Source organism: Mycetomoellerius zeteki, unplaced genomic scaffold (genome assembly GCF_001594055.1).
Source record: "Mycetomoellerius zeteki isolate Tzet28-1 unplaced genomic scaffold, Tzet1.0 scaffold12, whole genome shotgun sequence".
NCBI classification, from domain to species: Eukaryota; Metazoa; Arthropoda; class Insecta; order Hymenoptera; family Formicidae; genus Mycetomoellerius; species Mycetomoellerius zeteki.
This window is the reverse complement of record NW_017256126.1, coordinates 1177356-1198681: the sequence shown is the minus strand read 5'-3', so window position 1 is coordinate 1198681 and position 21326 is coordinate 1177356. Positions and strand designations below refer to the sequence as shown.

At 28.8% G+C, this 21326-nt stretch overlaps 3 protein-coding genes and 1 non-coding gene across 4 annotated transcripts in view; 2 read left to right on the top strand and 2 right to left on the bottom strand.

Moving 5' to 3' along the window:
- The first annotated feature begins 5135 nt into the window (after positions 1–5135).
- On the top strand, positions 5136–7175 carry Rpi (Ribose-5-phosphate isomerase). Its single transcript, XM_018461041.1, has 7 exons — positions 5136–5151; positions 5255–5446; positions 5535–5595; positions 6129–6244; positions 6322–6455; positions 6578–6719; positions 6814–7175. The coding sequence occupies exons 2-7, from the start codon at positions 5324–5326 to the stop codon at positions 7012–7014; spliced, it is 777 nt and encodes a 258-aa protein (XP_018316543.1). The 5' UTR covers positions 5136–5151; positions 5255–5323; the 3' UTR covers positions 7015–7175.
- Positions 7176–7812: 637 nt separating this feature from the next.
- On the bottom strand, positions 7813–7885 carry TRNAK-UUU (transfer RNA lysine (anticodon UUU)). The gene has a single exon. It is a non-coding gene; the product is annotated as a tRNA-Lys (tRNA).
- Positions 7886–13255: 5370 nt separating this feature from the next.
- Positions 13256–16530, top strand: LOC108731038 (uncharacterized). Its single transcript, XM_018461089.1, has 4 exons — positions 13256–13364; positions 15196–15273; positions 15659–15752; positions 16184–16530. Exons 1-4 carry the CDS (start codon positions 13359–13361, stop codon positions 16432–16434), a joined length of 429 nt encoding a protein of 142 aa, XP_018316591.1. The 5' UTR covers positions 13256–13358; the 3' UTR covers positions 16435–16530.
- Positions 16531–17231: 701 nt separating this feature from the next.
- The window catches only part of LOC108731028 (uncharacterized), a 5578-nt gene continuing 1483 nt past the window's right edge, over positions 17232–21326 (bottom strand). The window contains exons 3-5 of the mRNA XM_018461076.1: positions 20577–20798; positions 18333–18577; positions 17232–17494 (exon numbers count right to left, since the gene is read on the bottom strand). Coding sequence (XP_018316578.1) covers positions 17243–17494; positions 18333–18577; positions 20577–20798 — 719 coding nt within the window. The 3' untranslated portion in view covers positions 17232–17242. The remainder of the gene's footprint in view (positions 17495–18332; positions 18578–20576; positions 20799–21326) is intronic.

Genomic DNA, 21326 nt, shown 5'->3' with positions numbered 1-21326 from the left:
CTTCATTTTTCTCTAATTTTAAATTCAAACGCGCGATTTTCTTTATTCGTTCCTTTGTTTCCACGTCACTGTCTTATCAATTAAATTTCCCCCTTGTTATTCGCGGTGCAATATGCCATATTATTATCAAAATTGGAAGATAATTTTTAAAAAATTCTACAAAATAGACTTTTTCAGATTAAAAATTATCAGCTGTTTTCAATTATTGTTGATCGAGACTCGATTCATGAAATTAAAATTTTATTCACAGATTATGAAGGGAACTATAAGGAAAAGAATTCCGAATTTGACGGGTCGCAAGTAAATATTTCGCGATTATAACTAATGCATCCTAATCAGTACGGAATCACAGTAACATCTTTATAGTCCGTTAAAGAAAGAGAGCGTACTACATTATTCTCTTCCTCATTTCGTTTTCCATTGGACAAAATCGTCTCCTTTTTCCTATACGCATATATAATGTTTCGATTTGTATTTACTACATTTTACGTACCGTTGTCTATCATATAAGTGAATTAAATATATATACATACATAGATATAGATAGAAATGCATGGAGAGCGAGAAAGAGAGAGAGGCAGATTTGCACGTGTTTATATACGTGCTATATACCGTTTCCTGAATATGCGTCACGTAATTAATTAAGTTTGTGCACGTGCTGAAATCTAAAATAATAATGCAGTCATAAGTAATAAAAGTTATATGTGTTGGGACTAAAAAGAAGAAAAAAGAAGCAATGGAGATTGAGCTTAAAAAGCGAACACTCGAAAGAAAAAAGTAAATCTAAATCTTGATAATTTACTCTAATTGTATTACGCTTTTATTATCATACTCTTTCTTGACGTTAATCGATAATTAATAATCTTAAGGTTTGTCTAAATTCGCGGCTCGATGCGTCCGATTGTAATATATTAAATAATTATCGATGATTTTAAAGGAGAGAATGTCATAGCACGTGCATGTCGAGTGGAGATCAAATGAAATCGCTCTCGTTCGCAACAATTATTATTATGTACTACAAAGACATAAGAATGTTTATTCTTATGTATGTACATGTCCTCTTAAAATCATCTCATTAAAATGATTTGTTTGACGTTATCTATTATTACACGCGTTTCTGTTAGTATCAAAAATGGAAGAAGACGCGCGGTTATCTTCTTTATATTTCGTCTTCTTTAAACTTAGGTAATTTTCTTGCTTATTTGACTATATAATGACTTTACGGATTAACGAATATTACGGCATGCCGTAATTACGAATATTATGCCTGTACGAAATGTTGAGAGCAAAAACAATGTACATAAAATATATAAACGAGTAATTTTTCGCGTGAACGATCGCATATCAAAACAATGGCGATGCGATCGGTATTCGAAGAAGAGATCGTAGATCCATCGATCGTCGTGGACTGCGATGCGCTAATCGAATTCGTTGCAATGCGGTAACTGTTATCGCACTTTTATAAACGGAAGAACAGGGAAAGATTTCGCAAAGAGAAGTCGATCAGTTTATCGAGTCTTTTCGTTCTAGCTGTACATTTTATCCCGCTTTTAAAATGATCTCGTTCAGCTTCAAGGAGATGTAACGAGAGGTGTAATTGTAAGAGACAGGTTTATCCATTTTCAGCCGGACAGGCTCGTGATCAAGAGCGAGATACTTGGACACGAACTATGTATATGGAATTCTGAAGTTCTTAAAATCTTTGTCGAACTTTCACTCTCGTAGATTTTTCTTAATCTTCACATTGAAGAAGATCCTTTCATTGACCGATATTTATAGTCGATTCTTATATATAATCTATAAAACAGTCTTAAGTATAGTCTTAAGATGTCGTAAGCCAATCGCAGACTGGTATATTCATAGTTAATTCTTATATTTAAGACCGTTTTAAGTACAGTCTTAAAATCATAAGTCAATCAGAGCTATATTGGTATCTTAAGACATTACTTAAGACAGTTTTAAAATAAGAACGGATTATGAATATTGGCCACAGAATGTGTATTAGCTTCTTAAGACACTATACTTAAGACTTAAAAAAATACGGACTATGAATACCGGCTATTGTCTCGAATCATCTATTTCGCTGTAATTATACATAAATGTATCATAAATCGAAATTCTAATATAAGTATATATAATAAAATATCTGACAAAAGGCGTTGATTATTTTCAATAATTCATGACTCTCGTTCACGATTTGGTCCCGCTGTTGATTGATTATAATTTCGGCGAATTCGATGTCTGATTACATGAAAAGGAATTTTTAGCAGATTTATTGTCCCTAAAAATATAAAAAAAATTTTGGAAATCTTAAACTCAGAAAAAATTATTTCGATTTCAATCTTAATTAAAATCCATTGCAGTTGAGTTTCAGTTTTCGATCGATTTAAATAATGCGTTTCCCCTGACGAGCCGTAGTCAAAATGCAAAAAAGAAAGAGAGAAAGCGAGGTACATGATAAAGGAAGAATCTTAGAAGCTACACAAAAGTCGCATATAGATTAAATGTATAAATGGTAGAAGGAAAGAAAAAAATGCTGAAAATACTCTATAAGAAGTTACTCTGATCTCCTAAGAAAAATTCTAAATAAAAATGCTAAAGAAACGGCGATGATATATAAACGAATACAAAGAAAAGAAAAATTCCGAATAAAACCTCCTGAACAAGTCTTTTCTTCCAATAAAAGACAAGAGAAGACATCGTGACAAGCGTTCTAGTTGCATCGCATAAGGTATACTTATGTAATAGATGATGTTGATTAACGAATTTGCACATTTTGTCGTATTCATGCAGAACACATCATCTTTTACCGGACGCTTGCGACTCGACTTTTAGATTGATGATGTTAAATGGAATTTAATTTTGTAGACAAGAAGAAAGTGAACTGATCATGCTATTTCTCGAAGAAAAAGCTTATAAATAATTAGCATACGACGGAAAAAGCTTATAAATAATTCGCCGTAATCACCATCGAATTCTAGATTGCCGATTAAAGTGGCGAATTTATTCTTTGCCGGTGGAAAAAATCCGTGAGGCTTTTTCTTTGCAACTTCGATGAAGAAAAGAAGAATCTTAAGAAGTATGAGCGACATTTCGCTAAGAACTCACATCTATTGAGAATATCGTCGTAATCGTGCGTATTGTAGCAGTTGAGGAAATTCTTCGAGAATTTTTACCTAACTTTTCGATCGATGACACTAATAAGCGAACGTATTGTATACATACGAATGCGCAAAAGTGAGAGAAAGTGTGAATGAGCGAGAGAAAGGGAAGAGAGGATGCGTTGATAAATCGGAGAACCCGTCGCGCATTGGCGCGATGCTCTCTGAAATAGCAGGAAGTTATATATTATTGACGAATATTACTGTTAATTGTAAGTACTATAATAGGGAAAAAATCCAAATGAAGTCTTATACATAATGATTATCGAATTGTAAATTGTGTTTGATTGTGGTATTTTGTGTTATACGCTGAATATAATGACGCTGAATATAATTAAAATTTAATCAAAGACTAAATGGTATCTGTTGACTCACCTTCCCTGATGAAGAGATCGAAATATGATTGTAGGTGGGAGGGTGGTTGTGAGAAGAGAGACGGAGTTTCTTAGTACGTATAGTACATATTATTTCTACATTACATTTTACAAATCATATTAAATTATTTCCAAGGCACTTTATCGATATTATTAATGTATTTATAAGAATGCAATTAATGCGATCCCGCGGATACTCCAAATTTCTGCTTCATTATGATTCCGTTGATCATTAATCATTATTTTAAGCCCGTTTCATGCGATTTAAAATTTGTATAAAAAGAAAATAAAATATGCGTCAAACTTTTATAATACTTTTAAATATATTAAATATATTAAACTGCAATATCTTTTGGATGCATTAAACATGCATTGCATATATATAATTGTTGGATAATTGCATAACGTATACATACTTGACAAATAATTTTTGAATAAGTTGTTATAGGCATCGACGAGATACTATAATTTAAAAATCCTTATGGCCGGGGAAGTTAAGTTGGCGTGATTGTTAAAATTACATAGTGATAGAGTAAGACCAAGTACTAAATTTATAATTTATAATATTTATATGATCGGTCAAAGTTAGATGTTTCGCGCGCGAATAATACATTATATATTCTTTATTAAATCAATTTATTCCTATTTATATTTTAATAAAGAATATATAATGTATTATTCGAAACATATCATATTTTTTATCGTATTTGATGTATTCATACATATGATCGTGCTTAAAATTCTTATAATGTTTATAATTTTCTTATAATGTTTATTATTTTCACAGACATATGTATATGTATTTAAAATTTAATAATACTTCGTTTTTATTAAAAATTGTGATTTTAATGTTATCGTTCGAGTTTGATTATCAATTAATAGAGAACCAATTATAATCAGCACACGATAATTAAAAATTTTAAATTTTTTAAACACTTATTTAATATTTTTATATTAAATAAATATCAAAAAAATATTTTTTTAATGTTTTTTGTGTGCTCGATGATAACTATAGAAAAAAAATTGTAATTTTGCGACAATATATAAAAAATTATAGTATTACAAATATGCATACTTATTTATAGAGCATTTATATAATAAAATGTCATCAATTTAATAATATATTAGCCAAATATGGATATTTGTGTTAATAATAGCAAATGTATATCAATAGTCGATAATATCAGTATTCTTTAATTACCCCCTCAGGGCTCTTTTTGTAAAGAAGAAAATTTGTCCAAGGTTGAATCGATCGTTTTTAATGGTCGGTGGTGGAATGTAGCTGAACGCAATCGTTTCCATAGTTCAGTGAACTTTTGCATCGAGTTTCACTATACTGCAATAAAGAACAGTGTTAACGACACTGTTCTTTATTACAGTTGTCGTATTACATCACAGTCTCTCCCCCATACACGCCACGGTGCGTTCAAATAAAAAAATGATTTGACATGATGTTAGATAACTTTAGATACATGGCGCACATGACATGAGGTTTGTTTTCCGATAAAAATGATAGTCATGAGCGTCGCGAACATTTAGGACGCACTGCAGTGATACGTGATACAGGGGTCAATACAAATATAATTTTATCTGATTTTATATTTCTTGACATTCTAGTAAGTAACAAAGATAAAAACAATAATGAGTAACAAAGATTTGGTAACACAAATCGACATTTATGTCAATTTGTTTCATCAACTAGAAAATTCAATGTTGCAGACGTTGCTGTACATACACTTCTTGAACTAGTGCAATCGGTGCAGGAACAGAAAATAAACTTATGATCTTATGATCCGTTCGCTTGTTCAAATCGTCAGGTTGCTGCACAGTTCTTCAGGAAAATTGAGAATGGATCCGCTCGAGAATGCTAAGAAAATTGCGGCTTACAAAGCTGTTGATGAATACGTCCATGTAAATTGATTTACTTTAGTAACTGTGCGATCGATCGTACAGTTTTTCTCTTGAAGGTTATAATACATTCCGGCGTATTGTCTTTCAGAATAATAGTGCCATCGGAATTGGCAGTGGATCCACTATAGTTTACGCTGTTCAAAGACTTGGTATAGTTATATTTAATCCTTCTACATTTTATAATTGAAAATAATTTCATTGTTTCAATGAAATTATTTTCAATATAATCATTATATTATATATAATTATTTTTAATGAAATAAAGTTTCATGCTTCAAGTAATACAATTAATCAGTCAGTTATTTTAGCACTGACTTAATATTTTCATTTTTAAAAAATAAGATCACATTTCTATTACACCATTTCTATTACATTACACTGTTCTCTTATTGGATTTTTTTTATAAATGTGTGTCTATTAAAAGAACATGTATATAGAAAAAACTTGAGACACTTTTTTTGCAATACATAAATTTAATTGTTGTTATACAGAACAATGCAACATTGCTGATAGGAAATTGTTTCCTTGATCTTTAACATTTTGAACGTTCTAAAAGATGTTTTACAGTATATTTTATGTATTATTTTTTGAATTATTTTAATAAGATATATATAGCTAGATTTTAAGATTTAATCTTTTTGCAATTTACAAGAATGCTATCTCATAAGTATTTTATTTTTAGCTGAACGTGTTGTAGAAGAAGAACTCAATGTAATTTGTGTTCCTACTTCGTTTCAATCTCGTCAACTTATATTAGATAATCATCTTACCTTAGGCGACTTAGAAACTCATCCACATGTAATTTTTAAATATTCCTTCTCTATGTTATATATTTCTTGTTATATATTTTTATTAACTACTTAACATCGGTGTAGCTGTATTCTGCAATTGATGGAGCAGATGAAGTTGATAAAGACCTGAATCTCATTAAAGGTGGTGGAGGATGTTTGTTACAAGAAAAAGTTGTTGCTTCCTGTACCAATCGATTTGTTGTCATAGCAGACTATACGTAAGTATTATTGCATCTAATAATATTGATCTTGTTATAATCAATTTGGTACGTTATATTATATTAACAATTTATGATATAAAGATTACACAATTTATTCTTATGTTTATCTTATATTTCAGAAAAGATTCAGTAAAGCTTGGCGAGAAGTATAAAAAGGGAATTCCTATTGAAGTAGTTCCTATGGCGTATGTGCCAGTTAAACGTAAAATTGAAGATACTTATAGAGGAACTGCGAAAATTAGAATGGCCATTGCTAAAGCTGTAAATATATTTTCATTATCTAAATTTTCTAAATTACTATTACAAATCAAAAGTAATATGAATAACATACAGATAATTTATGTTATTTGTGCAGGGCCCAGTAATAACAGATAATGGTAATTTTATTCTGGATTGGCATTTTCCTGATGTTGATCCAAATTCTTGGAAAAGGATTAACATGGAACTATCCTCTATACCTGGAGTTGTAGAAACTGGTCTATTTACAGATATGGCTGAAACAGTTTTTTTTGGTATGCCAGATGGCACTGTACAGAAACGAAGCATATACAACTGAATGAAACTTATTTGGTTGAAACGTTGAATGCATGTTAATACACGAATTTTATTATACATTTTATTCTCATTGAGCAACGGCTTCAATAACGTTCTGATAACGCTGTTAAATCATGATTCTTGATAATCTTTTTTTGCTATCTTGCCTTTTACTTTGTCCTATATGCGTCATTCTAATTGCGTTATCATTGCTTTTTTTATATATTTTATACATTTTTGTTAATGTTTCTGTCTGTTATGTATGTAATTTGTATATATCAGGTTTTATGTTTTCTTTACTATCATTATGTAAACTTGTCATTATGTTCAGTTAAAGTGTATATTTCATTTTAGGAATAAATTACACTTCTAAAAATATATTTTGTAAGTAAATAGTAAGAAAATTTTTTACATGTGATATGTACAATACATGACGTTTATCTTGAAATATCCACAACGTTATACAGATATAAGTTTGATATATATATATTTTTATACAATATTTATATTTAATTTCACACATATTCATTTATAAATAAAGAAATGAATAACTAAATTGCATAAATAATAACCACACACAAAAAACTTTATTTAGATGTTATATTATTTTAAACAATATTATTATTTATGTATATATTATTCTTTTAGTATTAATATTGAAAAAAGAATCAAAAGTACATCAACTATGTTTAATTTAAATTTATACAATGAAAAAAATTATAAATTAAAAAAAAATTTTAATGTAATTATGTTTGTTTAATTATTGTTCTTATATTAATTTATATAATTAAAAGATTTCATTTCGTATTGCAAAAAAAATCGCCCGAACAGGGACTCGAACCCTGGACCCTCAGATTAAAAGTCTGATGCTCTACCGACTGAGCTATCCGGGCGACTAAGAGACATATGGATAAATATTGTACTGTATCGCACTCAATTGAAAATTTATGTGTGTGTGTGTTTGGAAATTTTGATTAATTCAGACATTATGCATAAAATGGCCGACCAATTAATCAAATTTTCTGTAACATGTATGATATACGTACATTGTACATTTTGGAATGTAACAATTAATATTGAATAAATATATATAATGATATTTATTAATAATACATATTAAAAAACTTAATAATTTATAATAAATGTATATAATGAATAACATGAGTTTTGTTTATGTATTCTCAAAATTGAAAAAAATTGATTAATTCTATAAAATATTAATTATTTATTTTTTAAATCAGTAATATACTTATACTAAAATTCTAGAATTTTTATTCATATTATCATTTTTTAATATAATAACCAAGAAAGGAATTGAGTATCCTAAATTTTTAAAAATTACATGTTAATGTAAATATTATAAAGTATTATGTTATTTTTATGTAAAGAAGACTTATTAGATAAAGACTTATTTAATCCATACAGCACCGATTATTGCGGAAAGTTTTCAGAAATGTTTCAACCTTTCACGTCTCGTGTGACAACAATTCTGAAAGGATTTTGCAATATGTCGTGTGAAATGTTTTAACAGAAACGTTTCTAAGATCTATTATACGCAATAAATTGAAAAACATGTTTCAACAGATCAACAAATAATCATCATGATGTTAAAATGGCTTCAAAATGTTTACTAAACTTTAATTGCGAAAAACTTTTGTATATGAATAATATGATTTTGTGTGGAAACTGCAGGTGTGATTTTTTAATAGTGATTATAAGTGCTTTTTTTTATACATATAATATGATTAATTAATCTAAATAGTTGGCGGTGTAATTACTATTTTTGAGAAATACTTTAAGTTTATTTCAATAAGTTTTTGTAATCTGTAAACAGATCATAAAACTCTTAATAAATTTTAAGTACTTCAGAAATTATATTTAAATACTTATATGTTTAATTGATACTTAAACAATATTCAAATTTTTTATGTCGATATAATAAATTTAAATATTATTTAAGTATCAATCAAGTATATATTTAAATATCATTTTTGTAATACTAGAAATGGCTGAAACCTCTTGGTAATATTTCAAAAAAATTGCAGATTCTTTCTGCTATGACATTTCATGAATCTTTCAACAAGGTTTCATGTGCAAGAATCGCGGACATTTTGCTATTTCAGAACTGTAATGTTGCAGGCATATTTCACAATTTTTATGAAATGTTTCACTTTTCAATTGAAATATTTCTGAGATATTTCTGAAAACTTTCGGTGCTGTATGGGAAGCAACTGCTTATTATCAACAAACGCTTTTGAGAATCAAATGTGAAATGTTTTCATATAAATTCTGGACTGCTATAAATGTACCTATAATAATATTCTTTTATATGCGAGAGACAGCTATATATATACTTTGCCTTTCACATGTATTAAACAGCTATGTGAGAGAGACAACTATCTGTATATAGTTATTTTGCATAAGACGCATCTCTTATTCATAAGCGAACTATCATCCAGTAGCTATAAGCACTGATTTACTATCCCACGACATTAATTTAATAGCGTTTATATCTGTCGTAAAATTAAAAGACGTTTTCATTTAAATAGACTGATTTTATCACATCATTTATCATTCGGCAATCACAATAATTACAAATATACCCATCTTTCGATGGCAGAAGTGTTTTTTGATAATTAATTTAGAATTAAGAAATATGTTCATTAATATATCTTTTTATTATCTTAATTATTTGGTTACATTTATGAAAATTCGGAAAAGGCAACTCTCAAGATAGTTGTTTTAATAATAGTAAAAAGAGGCTTTTTAAATATATCTGTCGATATATTACGCAGAAATATAGTAAATTTTACTTGGAGCCCGCAAAAAATGCAAAAAATTCGATTTTTCACTTCTTTTACTTTTTATTCTTATTAAAAATATCTATTGCTCGATTTGAACGAATATTCTTTTTATCTTGCTTTATGCAAATTTACAAACGACGTACGTAATCATAATGTAATTATTTAGCGCGAGATATATGTATACAATAAGACGTTATATAATTACTAATTCATTTTTTAGCTATCAAAATAGTAATTGCCAATATTTTTTAGTCCAATAAATGGCAAAACACTCCTAAAAAATTGCCTTATTAGAAATCATTAGAATCAGAAAATAAATTTTTTTGTTATTTTATCAGTTCTTGTAAAAGATTTCAGCGCCTTTGTTTGAAATGGTGTAGGTTTTTTATGTCACTAAAGTAAATAATTGTATTTTTTTCAAATGCATTAACTTTTTTTGGCAATTTTATTGAAAATTTTGTCGACCATGTGTTAAACAAAAGGAAAAGAGAGAAGAAAAATGTGACTAACCACTAGCCAACCAGATTGAACGACTTAATCGTAACTCAGCGGGTTCTGATGTGAGAATGATGTAAGTACTTAACTCCAGCTGTTTTTTTTCTATGATTTTTACACGGAGACTCTTATCGGCCAATCCGTTATATTTCGTTTTCTGGCATCGATTTAATCGACATTAATCCTTAGCTATATTGTTTCGATATCTTTCGACTTTTCTTTGCATAGTTCAGACTCTCGTTTATTGTGTATAAGTACGCGATAAATAATGTCCACGTGGAGCGCTAGAAGCAGGTATTTATGTTATCTCATATCTTTCACGCATCCAGTTAAAAAAACGAAGCATTAGTTTTTATTGTTTGCCATTATATATTGCGTATCTTTTATCTTTGCACTTATGACTGTTTGCAAAATATTTTGTTTGTTGTTTGTACAATTTCTTGTAATTGTTCAATTTTATACACATCTAATTATGAGATTAAAAATTAACGCTATAATTGTATCTAAATTTATGCTTAGAAAACTCAATATGTTATCTGCATTACAATGTATTGTCAGAATAGGCATGTTACTGATTTTATTAAAATTTTATACTTGTATTATTAATAAAAGTTTTAAATAATTAAATGAAGATCGAGTGTCGCCTAAATACATATGTATATCAAAGACAGAAAATGATTTCAAAAAGAACAATATCTCAATAGTATAGAATTTTGTGTGGGGGGAGCAATGCGACTTTGAAATAATGATCGAAATTAGATGATATTTTTCTCAGATAACAAAAAGTGTCTAAAATCGGGTCATAAAACGTTTTTTCTGTCTAAAAGACGACTTAAAGACGTCTTATGTTACAATTTTAGTCTTTGTGTTATCTTTGGGTTTGAAATAGATATTTCCTTCCCACGTACTGATCTCGACGACCTATAAATATACACGTGAATTTTTATTTCGTGCTCACATGCTTTCGAAGTGTAATAAAAATTTTTACAAACTACACTACAATTTTTACGTAAAAACATATCAATTAAATCGTCATAGTATTGCAACAAATTTGGAAATATCGCATATCGAATCGTTTTTAAATCTATAACCAGTTAGCACAATATTGTAATGAAGTGCGAGAACGAGAATTCTCTCGCGAGCGCTAACGCAATAAACTAGGGATGCGTTGTTACGTCAATATGCCATTCAGAGCTCACCGTTAAACTCTATGACCTATGACAACTTATGATCCGTAGATCTTAAGGGGCAACTTGAGTTATTAAACCTGCATAAGATGCATATTCCGCCAGCAGTCACGGAATCGGAGTATAAGACTATAATCTATTAGTGGACAGTTATGCAAAAGTTGGAGCATTTATACAAACGCATTTCTTGACGAAGAAATAACTTAATATCCTCCAGAAGTAAATTTCATTGTCTGTTATAATTTTGTTTACACATGTGAGAAAGTATTTTAAAGATATTCTAGACAACAACATGATGACTAATAATTAAATGATTGAAGATTTACATGACTTAATTCAAATGTCTTAAAGTTAAAATAAAGATTCAATTTGCTTGTATTAAATTTGAAGTGTCATAGCAATAGATATAATGAGCGGGAACGAGGAAGAGAAAAAGAGAATGAGAGGGAAAGAAGGAGAGGGAGAGTGAGTTATATTCTGATAATTTTAAAACTATTTTTGATACAATGTATTAATAAAAAGTAAAAAAATCAGTTTGCCATATTAAATGCCAGAAAAATATAATTTAATAATATAATTTAATAATAGGCCAAAATCGAGTGTAGTATATGATGTATTGTAATACGGTAAAAAAATTATAATTACATATTGTAAGCAAAATCAGTTTCGACTTTACTCACTGTCATTATTAGCTGCTATGTATGCACCGCAGTCAAATGTTATAAAGTCAGAGATTGATGTTTTATAATAAATAATATAATAACCATAAGCACCAATTTTACGGTGGTGAATATAATATATAAAATCTTTAGTCCTTCTCTCTGCCCATAATTTTTTATGCTGAACTTCTTGTTAATCGCACGAGTAAATGATTAAAAAATTCTCATCAACGCAAACGCTATAAATAAAATAAACACTCTAATAAATAAATTGATATAAGAAAAAGAATCGAAAAACTTGCAATCAATATCTAACGATCAATGTAATAAAATTCACACTTTACAAGTACATCATTATATTGTCAGACTGGACACAAAAAGAAACGTGAATAAAATCGTTATTAAAGATTCTCTTGATTAAATTTAAATAAAAATTGTTAGAGATTCTCTTGATTAAATTTAAATAAAAATTATTTAACATAGTGACAGTGTCATTATTTAAATTAATATCATTAGTTTAGGATTTAAAGTGAAACATTTCTGAAATTAGTCATTTATAATAATTGTAATTCTCTAATAATAGCGGCTAATGAAGATTGTGAGTAAAGTCGAAACCTGTTCTGTTTACGATATAATTATTATAATCTTTTACTGCATTATAATATTTCCTTATATACACTTGATATTTTGGCCCCATTATTATTAAATTATATTTTTCTGGTTATTAATAAATTAAGTATTTATTCATCTCTTATCTTTTTATTAAAAGTGTATAAAACCAAATAAAAATCTTCGCGTGCTCACACAAGTGTGTCATGTTTGCAAGATTTAACAATGAGAAAAAAGGGTTGTCTCAGAAAGGTTAAACCGGATGTGGTAAATAGTACGAAATCGTAAATCCAGAACGTGTGAGGAAAGGTTTTTCGAGGTATAAAATATAATCATCTCGCTCGCGCCCTTGCGGTCATGCGTTCTCCACACGCTTGCATCCACCCCGTGATACTCACAGAGGGGATTGGCGGGGATTGTATTTGAAGAGCGGCCGCGCGATTTCACCCCTCAAACGAGAGGGAGAAGCCACGGCTTCAACCGCCCGCGACTATCCTTTGGCATACGAATCGCGGATCCCGTATCGACAGTTGATCGAGAACGTAACATTGTCTTGAAGAGGTGCACCTTGAAGAAATCGGAATCCTACAAATCGTCCGAAAAGGTTACGATATGAAGGTTGGTCGTGTATTTAATTTTTGCGTAACAATTTTATGAAATAGATAGAAATTAGGTTGATTTTAAACTTAAACTTATACACGTGACAACAAAGACAGTGATCGAAATTGATTTTATCTAATATGTAACGAGCTACTTCTGAAATTGTAATGCTATACTTTTGATACATATGTTTTCTTAAAAATACTTGAAGATAAACACCTTAAATTTAACGCTTATTTATGTTGATTTATAAAAGCATTGTGAAGTATTTTTTATGTGCATAGTAGAATCTTCTTTTTTTAATATAAAATAAGTACTTAAAAATATTCTTTTATTAAAAACCGTTTTATTGTATGCTGTGTGTATGATTTAAATCGTGCATTTATGAAGTATAACTTAGGGTATTGGAACACTCTTCTAAATTTTGCATATTGTAATTCTTTTGTGATAGCATATGTATATTAAAATTTAAAATACTTATAACATTAATGGCGAATTCGATTGGAAGAACTAGTGCGCACTGATGCGTATTAAAGCCGTTGTACACTAATTTAATTTAAGGATAAAAATGAAATGCAAATATTTCGAATTATGAAATACATATTTTACCTAATATATATAACAATAAAATGTATTAAGTATTTCACGATTTAATCGATCTCTATGTTTATTTATAAACATATCTTTACGTTATTTCGTGTACGACGGCTTTAATGTGCACTAGTGCGCACTGAGTGCGTCCAATCGAATTCGCTATAAGAGTATTGATAATAAGCATAATATTACTAATAATATAATATAATATTTAAATTAAATGCTTATAAATTTATTTTAATTACTAAATATAAAGACTAATAAATAAATATAAAGTAAATAAATAATGTAAATAAATTTAAGTGTTAATAAAAAGTTGATTGTTTATCAATCAAATATTATAAATCCAGCAGACGATAATTAATTATTAATACTGATAATAATGTCATAATATAAAAGTCTGAAATGTGAATTATATGTTTAATTTGTTAAATTATACATATTAGATAATATTAATGTATGTTATATATCAAACTTCATTTTTTATGTAATTTGAAGAAAGTTATATTTTAAAATTTAATTTCAGATCCATCTAGTAATATATTTAACATTAAAATGTGAAAAATAACGGTATATAAACTTTGTCTAATAAACTTACATGTAAAAATCACTCTTAATTTAAAAAATATGCAAATATTGGAATTAAATGCATATTATGAAAATATTGTATGATAATAAAAAATGTTTGACGTATGGATACCGGTGTTCTCATTGTCAGTATAAAATAACAAATGCTTGTTCTTCGCAACCGCGATCGTTTTTATAAGAACAATTGCATATTAAATATCGCGATTGATGACGTAAGTCTTATTTTTAGATTTTTAAATTATGCAAACCAATTTTAATTTTTTGCGAAGCATATTATATTTAAAAAAATGTTAATACATGCGAAATCGTTATCGATTATCTCCGTTGAGTTAATTAAACCGAATTGAATGTATTTTGTATGACGTTCCAAATAACGTAACAACTTAGCTAATAGTTAATTAACCATTATTATAACATTAATCTTTGATATTAAGCAGCTTAGGCATGGAATCTATGAATTCCGATGCTTATGTAACGCAGACATTTGTTGTAAATTGTTCGTTCAGGGTGTAACACCGTGTGTGTGTGTGTGTGTGTGTGTGTGTGTGTGTGTGTGTGAATTGTTATTTTTATTACATACATTCACAGAGCTTTTACGAAAAATATCGAAATAGCTTTAAGTATTAATACCTTGTTTCGTTTATTAATACCTTGTTACGTTACGCAGATTACCAAATATCTTTGCTGCACTCTGGCTTGCATGTGCCTACTGAAAGTGGCAAATACTGAAATTTCGAGAGACAAGGTAAAAATACATATTTCAATGAATAGTTTTACCTTTTATTTGCATCAGAGCGTTTCGTAAATGTATGTTAAATTAACTGTAGAACTATCTGTCGAATTGTCTATTAAATTATCTGCAGATTTGTAAACTGTTACAATATCTATTTGTTAAAAATTACTCGTTTCTTTAATCAATTATTGAATGACAGAAAAATTTATGATGGATATACAATATGTTTTACGTAGAATAGATCAACTGTATAAGAGATTTTGTTTTATATAGATAGTAAGAGAATTATCGTTTGCATAAATTTAATATCAAACTTTAATATCAAACAATTAAATATCAATCTTCCATACAGTTTGAAAAGATAAAAATAATTCTAATGAGAGAAATGGGCGGGTAGAATTCACTTTTACAGTTCGAACGGCAACTTCTAAATGCCCTAAACGCTGAGAAAACAATCAAGTCAAAGAGACCATTTTGCAATGCTTTCACGGGTAAGAAATAATTTTTACTTCTAATACTATAGCAATCAACAATACTCTCCAAAAATGATTTTAAATATTTTTTGGAAATTAAAAAAAATTATTTTTGTTCATAAAAATGTTTAGATGTGAAATAGATCCCAAGATAGCATATATTTTGAAATTTTGATATTCTACACTGAGAAAAGAATACAGTCAATTTTAATAAATATTTAGTTCAATACTGCCAACTAAACATTTACTTATAGTTTATACAGTAAATAAATATTTGTTTAATAAAAGAATTATTGTTAAATCAAATTAATGATTCTTATATCAAATAAATATATATATCTTTATATTTAATAAATATTTATTTGACAGTATTCAACTAAATATTTATTAAAATTGATTATATTTTTTCTTAGTGTAGTAATCAATAAATTATTTTTGATACCTCGCAGGTTGTGGCAGATTTGTTTCGGAAGAAAGGAGAATGAAGAAGAAAGGATTTTCCACTCTGCAAGATTTATCGGACTTCGAAGTGACGAACAACAATGTTCAGCTTCCGGTTTCTCTGTACAGGGCATTGCTAGATGCCGCTAAACAAAATGTTTGGAAAGTGATGGATCGTGAGGTATATGATTATCGACAACAAATACCGCGGATTTATCTTTCGGATCAAATGCCTGTACGCAACACAATGGAAAGCTAATTTCAACGGACACAACTTGATGCATAGGGGCCGCCAGAATTTATAACAGACAGAATTATACTTTATTTTCTTGTTTCCAAATGTGTGTTATGAAATTTATTTATAATTAAATGTTCCATAAGAAATTATGTTAATGAAATTATCTATATTGTTTTAACTGAAACTTAGTTCTTTCGCGACAGAACGCAACGTACCGTATTTCTTTGCAGCTATTTTACAGTGCTCAATGCTCATGTCTTAATACAAATTTTACTTATTACTTTGTCTCATCATAATTAAAGAAACCTAAATTTAATTAAGAAAATTGTACAATGACATTTTATTTTATGTACAACTTCCGAAAATTTTACCGCTACAAATGTATTATTCACGAAAGAATATAAAAAAATATAATCGGTATAATATTGGTGTTAGCTAGAACTAAATTAGAAAGTTTTATTTGCAGGAGCATTTTGATTTTAGTTATGCATTTATTTATATGTACCTGATCCTCCCAATAACGTCTCAATTAATTTACTAACTTAAAATAATATTAAGTACACATATTTTTTAAGTGACTGTTAAATCGAATCTGAATTGTATTCAATAAATTCTATAAAATCTGTTATATCTAATTAATTAATGTGTAAAAAAAAAGATTTTATTGACTTTGCTTTTTTGTTTTTTATAATAAATCACGATACAACACACACACACACACACACACACACACACAATCTGTTTAATAGCAGCAAAAGTATTAACAAAATTTTTAAGAGCATAGTAAATATAGATTTCTGATAATTCTACATTTACCTTAAATAGTCTACTACAGATAAACGATAAGTTTTATTAGTACACTTCCATTCCACATGTACCTCGTGTTTCCTGAATATCGTTGAGACGATGTTGATAATGATTTTGATAGAATTATACGCCTGGGAATACTCAGTCCGACGCACTCTGGATTATCTGCCACTCCTGCGGGTCTACCCCAGAAATCTTCTGTACAAAGCGTGACCGGATCCCAAATTCGAGATCGTCGATCCTCACGCAAGCCTCTCAAAGAATGATCTAATACCTACCAAGTCACATTACACTGATAATAATTATTTATATATAAAGAAATATTTTGCATTTAACAGTATAACAGGAAAGATATTAAATCTAATTGGTAAAACAAATTTACTAAAAAATAATTCATAGAAAGTCATCTCTAACTGTATTATTTCTTTACATAAAATGATGTTATTGTTGAACAATATATTTTTTATTATTATAAATTATAAATAATGAGGAATATAAAACACGTGCGTAACGTTAACTTAATAAACTTAATGTTTGTTTATTAATAATTAATTTTGACGTTTCCTTGATTTATCAATCTAGAATGATAAACTTAATTTCTATAAAAAACATTACGAAAATTTATGTAAATCACAGATAATACATCAAATTTAAAATGAGGGAAAACGTATCTACTTAAAAAATTTAAATTATTTGATACTTTTTAACCAATGATATACATATAAAATATATTTATCTGAAAATAATAAAATAGGAAAATAAGCCCAAGCCCACAATATTAATTTTGTCTATCCTTTATGATGGTGGAAAGCGAACAACACGGAATCATACTTATGTAGTCACGTTTCTAACTTTGTTTAAAATTATTCGATCACATTCGAAAGGTTCTTCTATTTTGAAAACGTCTCGAGAGTATTTTTGAAGAGGATTCAGTATAACATCCCAGCACAATGCTTTCCTTTTTTCCAGATCAAAGGTATCGCTCGCGGGCTTTCTTCTGTATTTTGTAATTACGTTGCATAATCCGATAACTTCTTGTGAAATTTATTTTATTTGGGAATTATCCATCGGAATCATCCATCTCAGCTTCAAGCGTCTGTGTTTATGCTTACCTCAAGGCCGATCTTGTAAGGAAACGGCCATATGACAACGGAATCATAACGGCCACGAGTCAATCCGACAGCTACGAAGACCGTGCCATCGGGAAAATATTTCGGAGTGATTTTCAGATACATGGCATAACCGCTGCGACCCGCGTAGAAGGTAGGGCTGCGTATCGAACGGCCTGTCTGCCAGCTTGACAGCATCACGTTGAAGTTCCTTACCTGCCAGTAATAAGTGAATGCATTCGTCGAACCTGGAATAACAATAATTTGTTAATTTAGAATGTTAATCTTTAACTCGCAATCATCGCCTTCTTTCGTTAATGCATTATTTTTGTATTACATTTTTATGACATTTACATAAAAAATGTAGAGATTTCTGTGATACTTATTATCAGATATTGTATTCTTTGATATAACAAAGTTATCTGAATTTAAATTTTTTTCTTATGTCATACACGTAGAGTTGTAATTATGAAGCTAATTGAAGAATCAATAATTACAAGGTTGAGACAAGTTTCAATAGTGAGTTCAAGTAAGTTTCGGACGATAAAATCTCATGTTTCATTTAATTGAAGTGTAAATCCTCAAATTATATGTATATAAAATTTGACCGCTAATCCTCCAATTACATGTATCAACATGCATGTAATTTGAGTATTAATGATTAAATTTTGATATTATCCTAGATAGCAAGGCAATGTTTTAATGACATCTTATTGACGTTAAAGACGTCATTAAAACGTTATTAAGACGTCATTTGATGTCACTTTGCTACTTGGGATAATATATATAACGTCGAATTAAAAATTACGTTGTTAAAAAAGTCGACTATTTATAATATTAAATATTCGCTCAATAAGCTTGACATAAAAATTTCATTAAGAAAAATTTTATTAGAAAGATAGGTGTCTAAATCCATTAAAGATTATTAAATTGATATGTTAATAGTTTTGAAATATTTTATTTAAATATAATTGCTTAAATAAAAACTGATTGATTTACAGTCATTTACATATTTATCGTAATATTTGGTAAATATCTTAATAATATCTTAATTAGAATATCTTAATAATTAAATTTTATTATAATGCAATGCAACTAAAATTTAATAACAATTGCGTTACAAGTTTTATTCTGGTTTCTCAACGGATTACGCTTTTACTATTCATATGCGACAGAGTTAATCATATACTGAAACTCGAAATAAATCTCAGTACTTCGTTGCACTATTCATTTCGTTTGAATCATGTTTATCCCGACTAAGCTTCGGCTTTGTCGTCCAGTGAACAAGGTGAACTCTCACCTTCCCTTCCCCTCAGAACGCAGAATTCATTTACATAAAACCATGGATCTCTTACATACAAATGTTTAGCTTAGGCTCTGAAGTACAATGTGTATTATGCAAGAAGTGTAAGACTTCTACACGCGTCATCCACGTTATATTTTGGGTCTCATTATTCTAGAATAGAATCCTATACATACGCGATAACATACATACACGAAGCTGTCACAATGTTTTGTATACCCTTAGTTTCTCGAAAATGGATTATACATTACTATTTAAGTTGTAAGCGACTGAAAATAAAGCTATTTAATTTTTCATACTAAGCTTTGGAGTGTAATCAGGTTGTGCAAAAGTTATTCATTTGTTTAGAATTCCAATTAGATTTTCGATTTTTATTTAATTATTTAATGGCAATTAAAGATTGTAACAAATGATATTTATTTGAAATTAAAGTTTTAGACAGAAATCCATTCAGGATATATTCTGCAAGACATATAAATACTACTTCTTGCAGAATTGATAATACATGTTAATAATTAATGTAAAAATATTAAAACAGAAGTTTTCTTTCAATTTCTATTATATAATTAATTAAAATTTAATAACACTTATGGTTGTTAAAGTGTGGTTGTGTTACAAGATCGTTCTTCCGCCAACAAGTTCACTAATTTCATTCATATATACAAGATAGGCTATTGTAGAGTAGTAGAAGCACTTGTAAAGTTATGAGAACTTGAAATCTTCCAGTTGCTAAAGAACTTTGTGTTTCTAGTTGCTACTCTGTGTTTAGGTGAGAGTGCAAAGTTTAGCCTACTGTTATTATAAATTACATATATGTTAACAAATGCATTTCCCTATGCGCGTTTAAAAAATAATTTAAAAAATTTATTTATATATTACAAAAGTATCATATTTTGATCCAAAAAACATAGCTAGATTATCGTATATATAATAATTGCACTAACCATTTAATATTGATAAGTTTTGTACGCTGTTGTTGAATCTATCAATCTCATCTTGTCTCGGGGATAAATAATCATAAAATGTTCCATCTTGAAGATTAGCGTTTCGCACACTTTTCAAATAATTCGGTTGTTGCTCCAAAATGTTGTAAAGTAACCACTTAATATCCGCAAATTCCTTGCTCAACTTTTCCTCCAGACTCGCGAATTTTTCGTCCATCGTCTCTGAAAGCATACGTTTTCATTAACGACAATTAGTTTTCCGTACGTTTATGAGGGTGATTATTTTCGTTTCAGTGAAAAAAATTTAATTGATTCCTAAGGTATAACAAATCAAACTAACTAAGACTTCTTATAAATCAGAAGAACCAGGAAAAAACAAGGGCAAGCGCGGAAGACGTTGCCCTAAGTAAAATAGCGCGTTTAGTAAAATAAAGAAGTTTTACGCTATATAGTCGTATTATTTGCGCAACGTCTTCCGCGCTTGACTCCTATTGTCCTTGTTCTTTCCTGGTTCTTTTGATTCCTAAGATTTAATTTCATCAAATGGTAGATCATTATCTTCATTTAAATTTAAAGCGTTGCAGAGATTCAGCGCGCCAGAAGTTTGAGATTCTCCGCATGCAGTATTATCGTTCACAATTCTCTCTTTTTATGTTATAAATTAATATAATATGTTAAAATCGGAAATCGTGATTGACGTAAGAAGAAATTTGAATGCGTACACTGAAAAAAAAGATTGGCTGCTGCAGC

Coding starts and splice junctions, on each gene's coding strand:
- Rpi (XM_018461041.1), top strand. CDS start 5,324: ATGATCCGTTCGCTTGTTCAAATCGTCAGGTTGCTGCACAGTTCTTCA. Junction 5,447..5,534: donor CTGTTGATGAATACGTCCAT/GTAAATTGATTT, acceptor ATTGTCTTTCAG/AATAATAGTGCCATCGGAAT. Junction 6,245..6,321: donor ACTTAGAAACTCATCCACAT/GTAATTTTTAAA, acceptor ACATCGGTGTAG/CTGTATTCTGCAATTGATGG.
- LOC108731038 (XM_018461089.1), top strand. Junction 15,274..15,658: donor CTGAAATTTCGAGAGACAAG/GTAAAAATACAT, acceptor ATGGGCGGGTAG/AATTCACTTTTACAGTTCGA. Junction 15,753..16,183: donor ATTTTGCAATGCTTTCACGG/GTAAGAAATAAT, acceptor GATACCTCGCAG/GTTGTGGCAGATTTGTTTCG.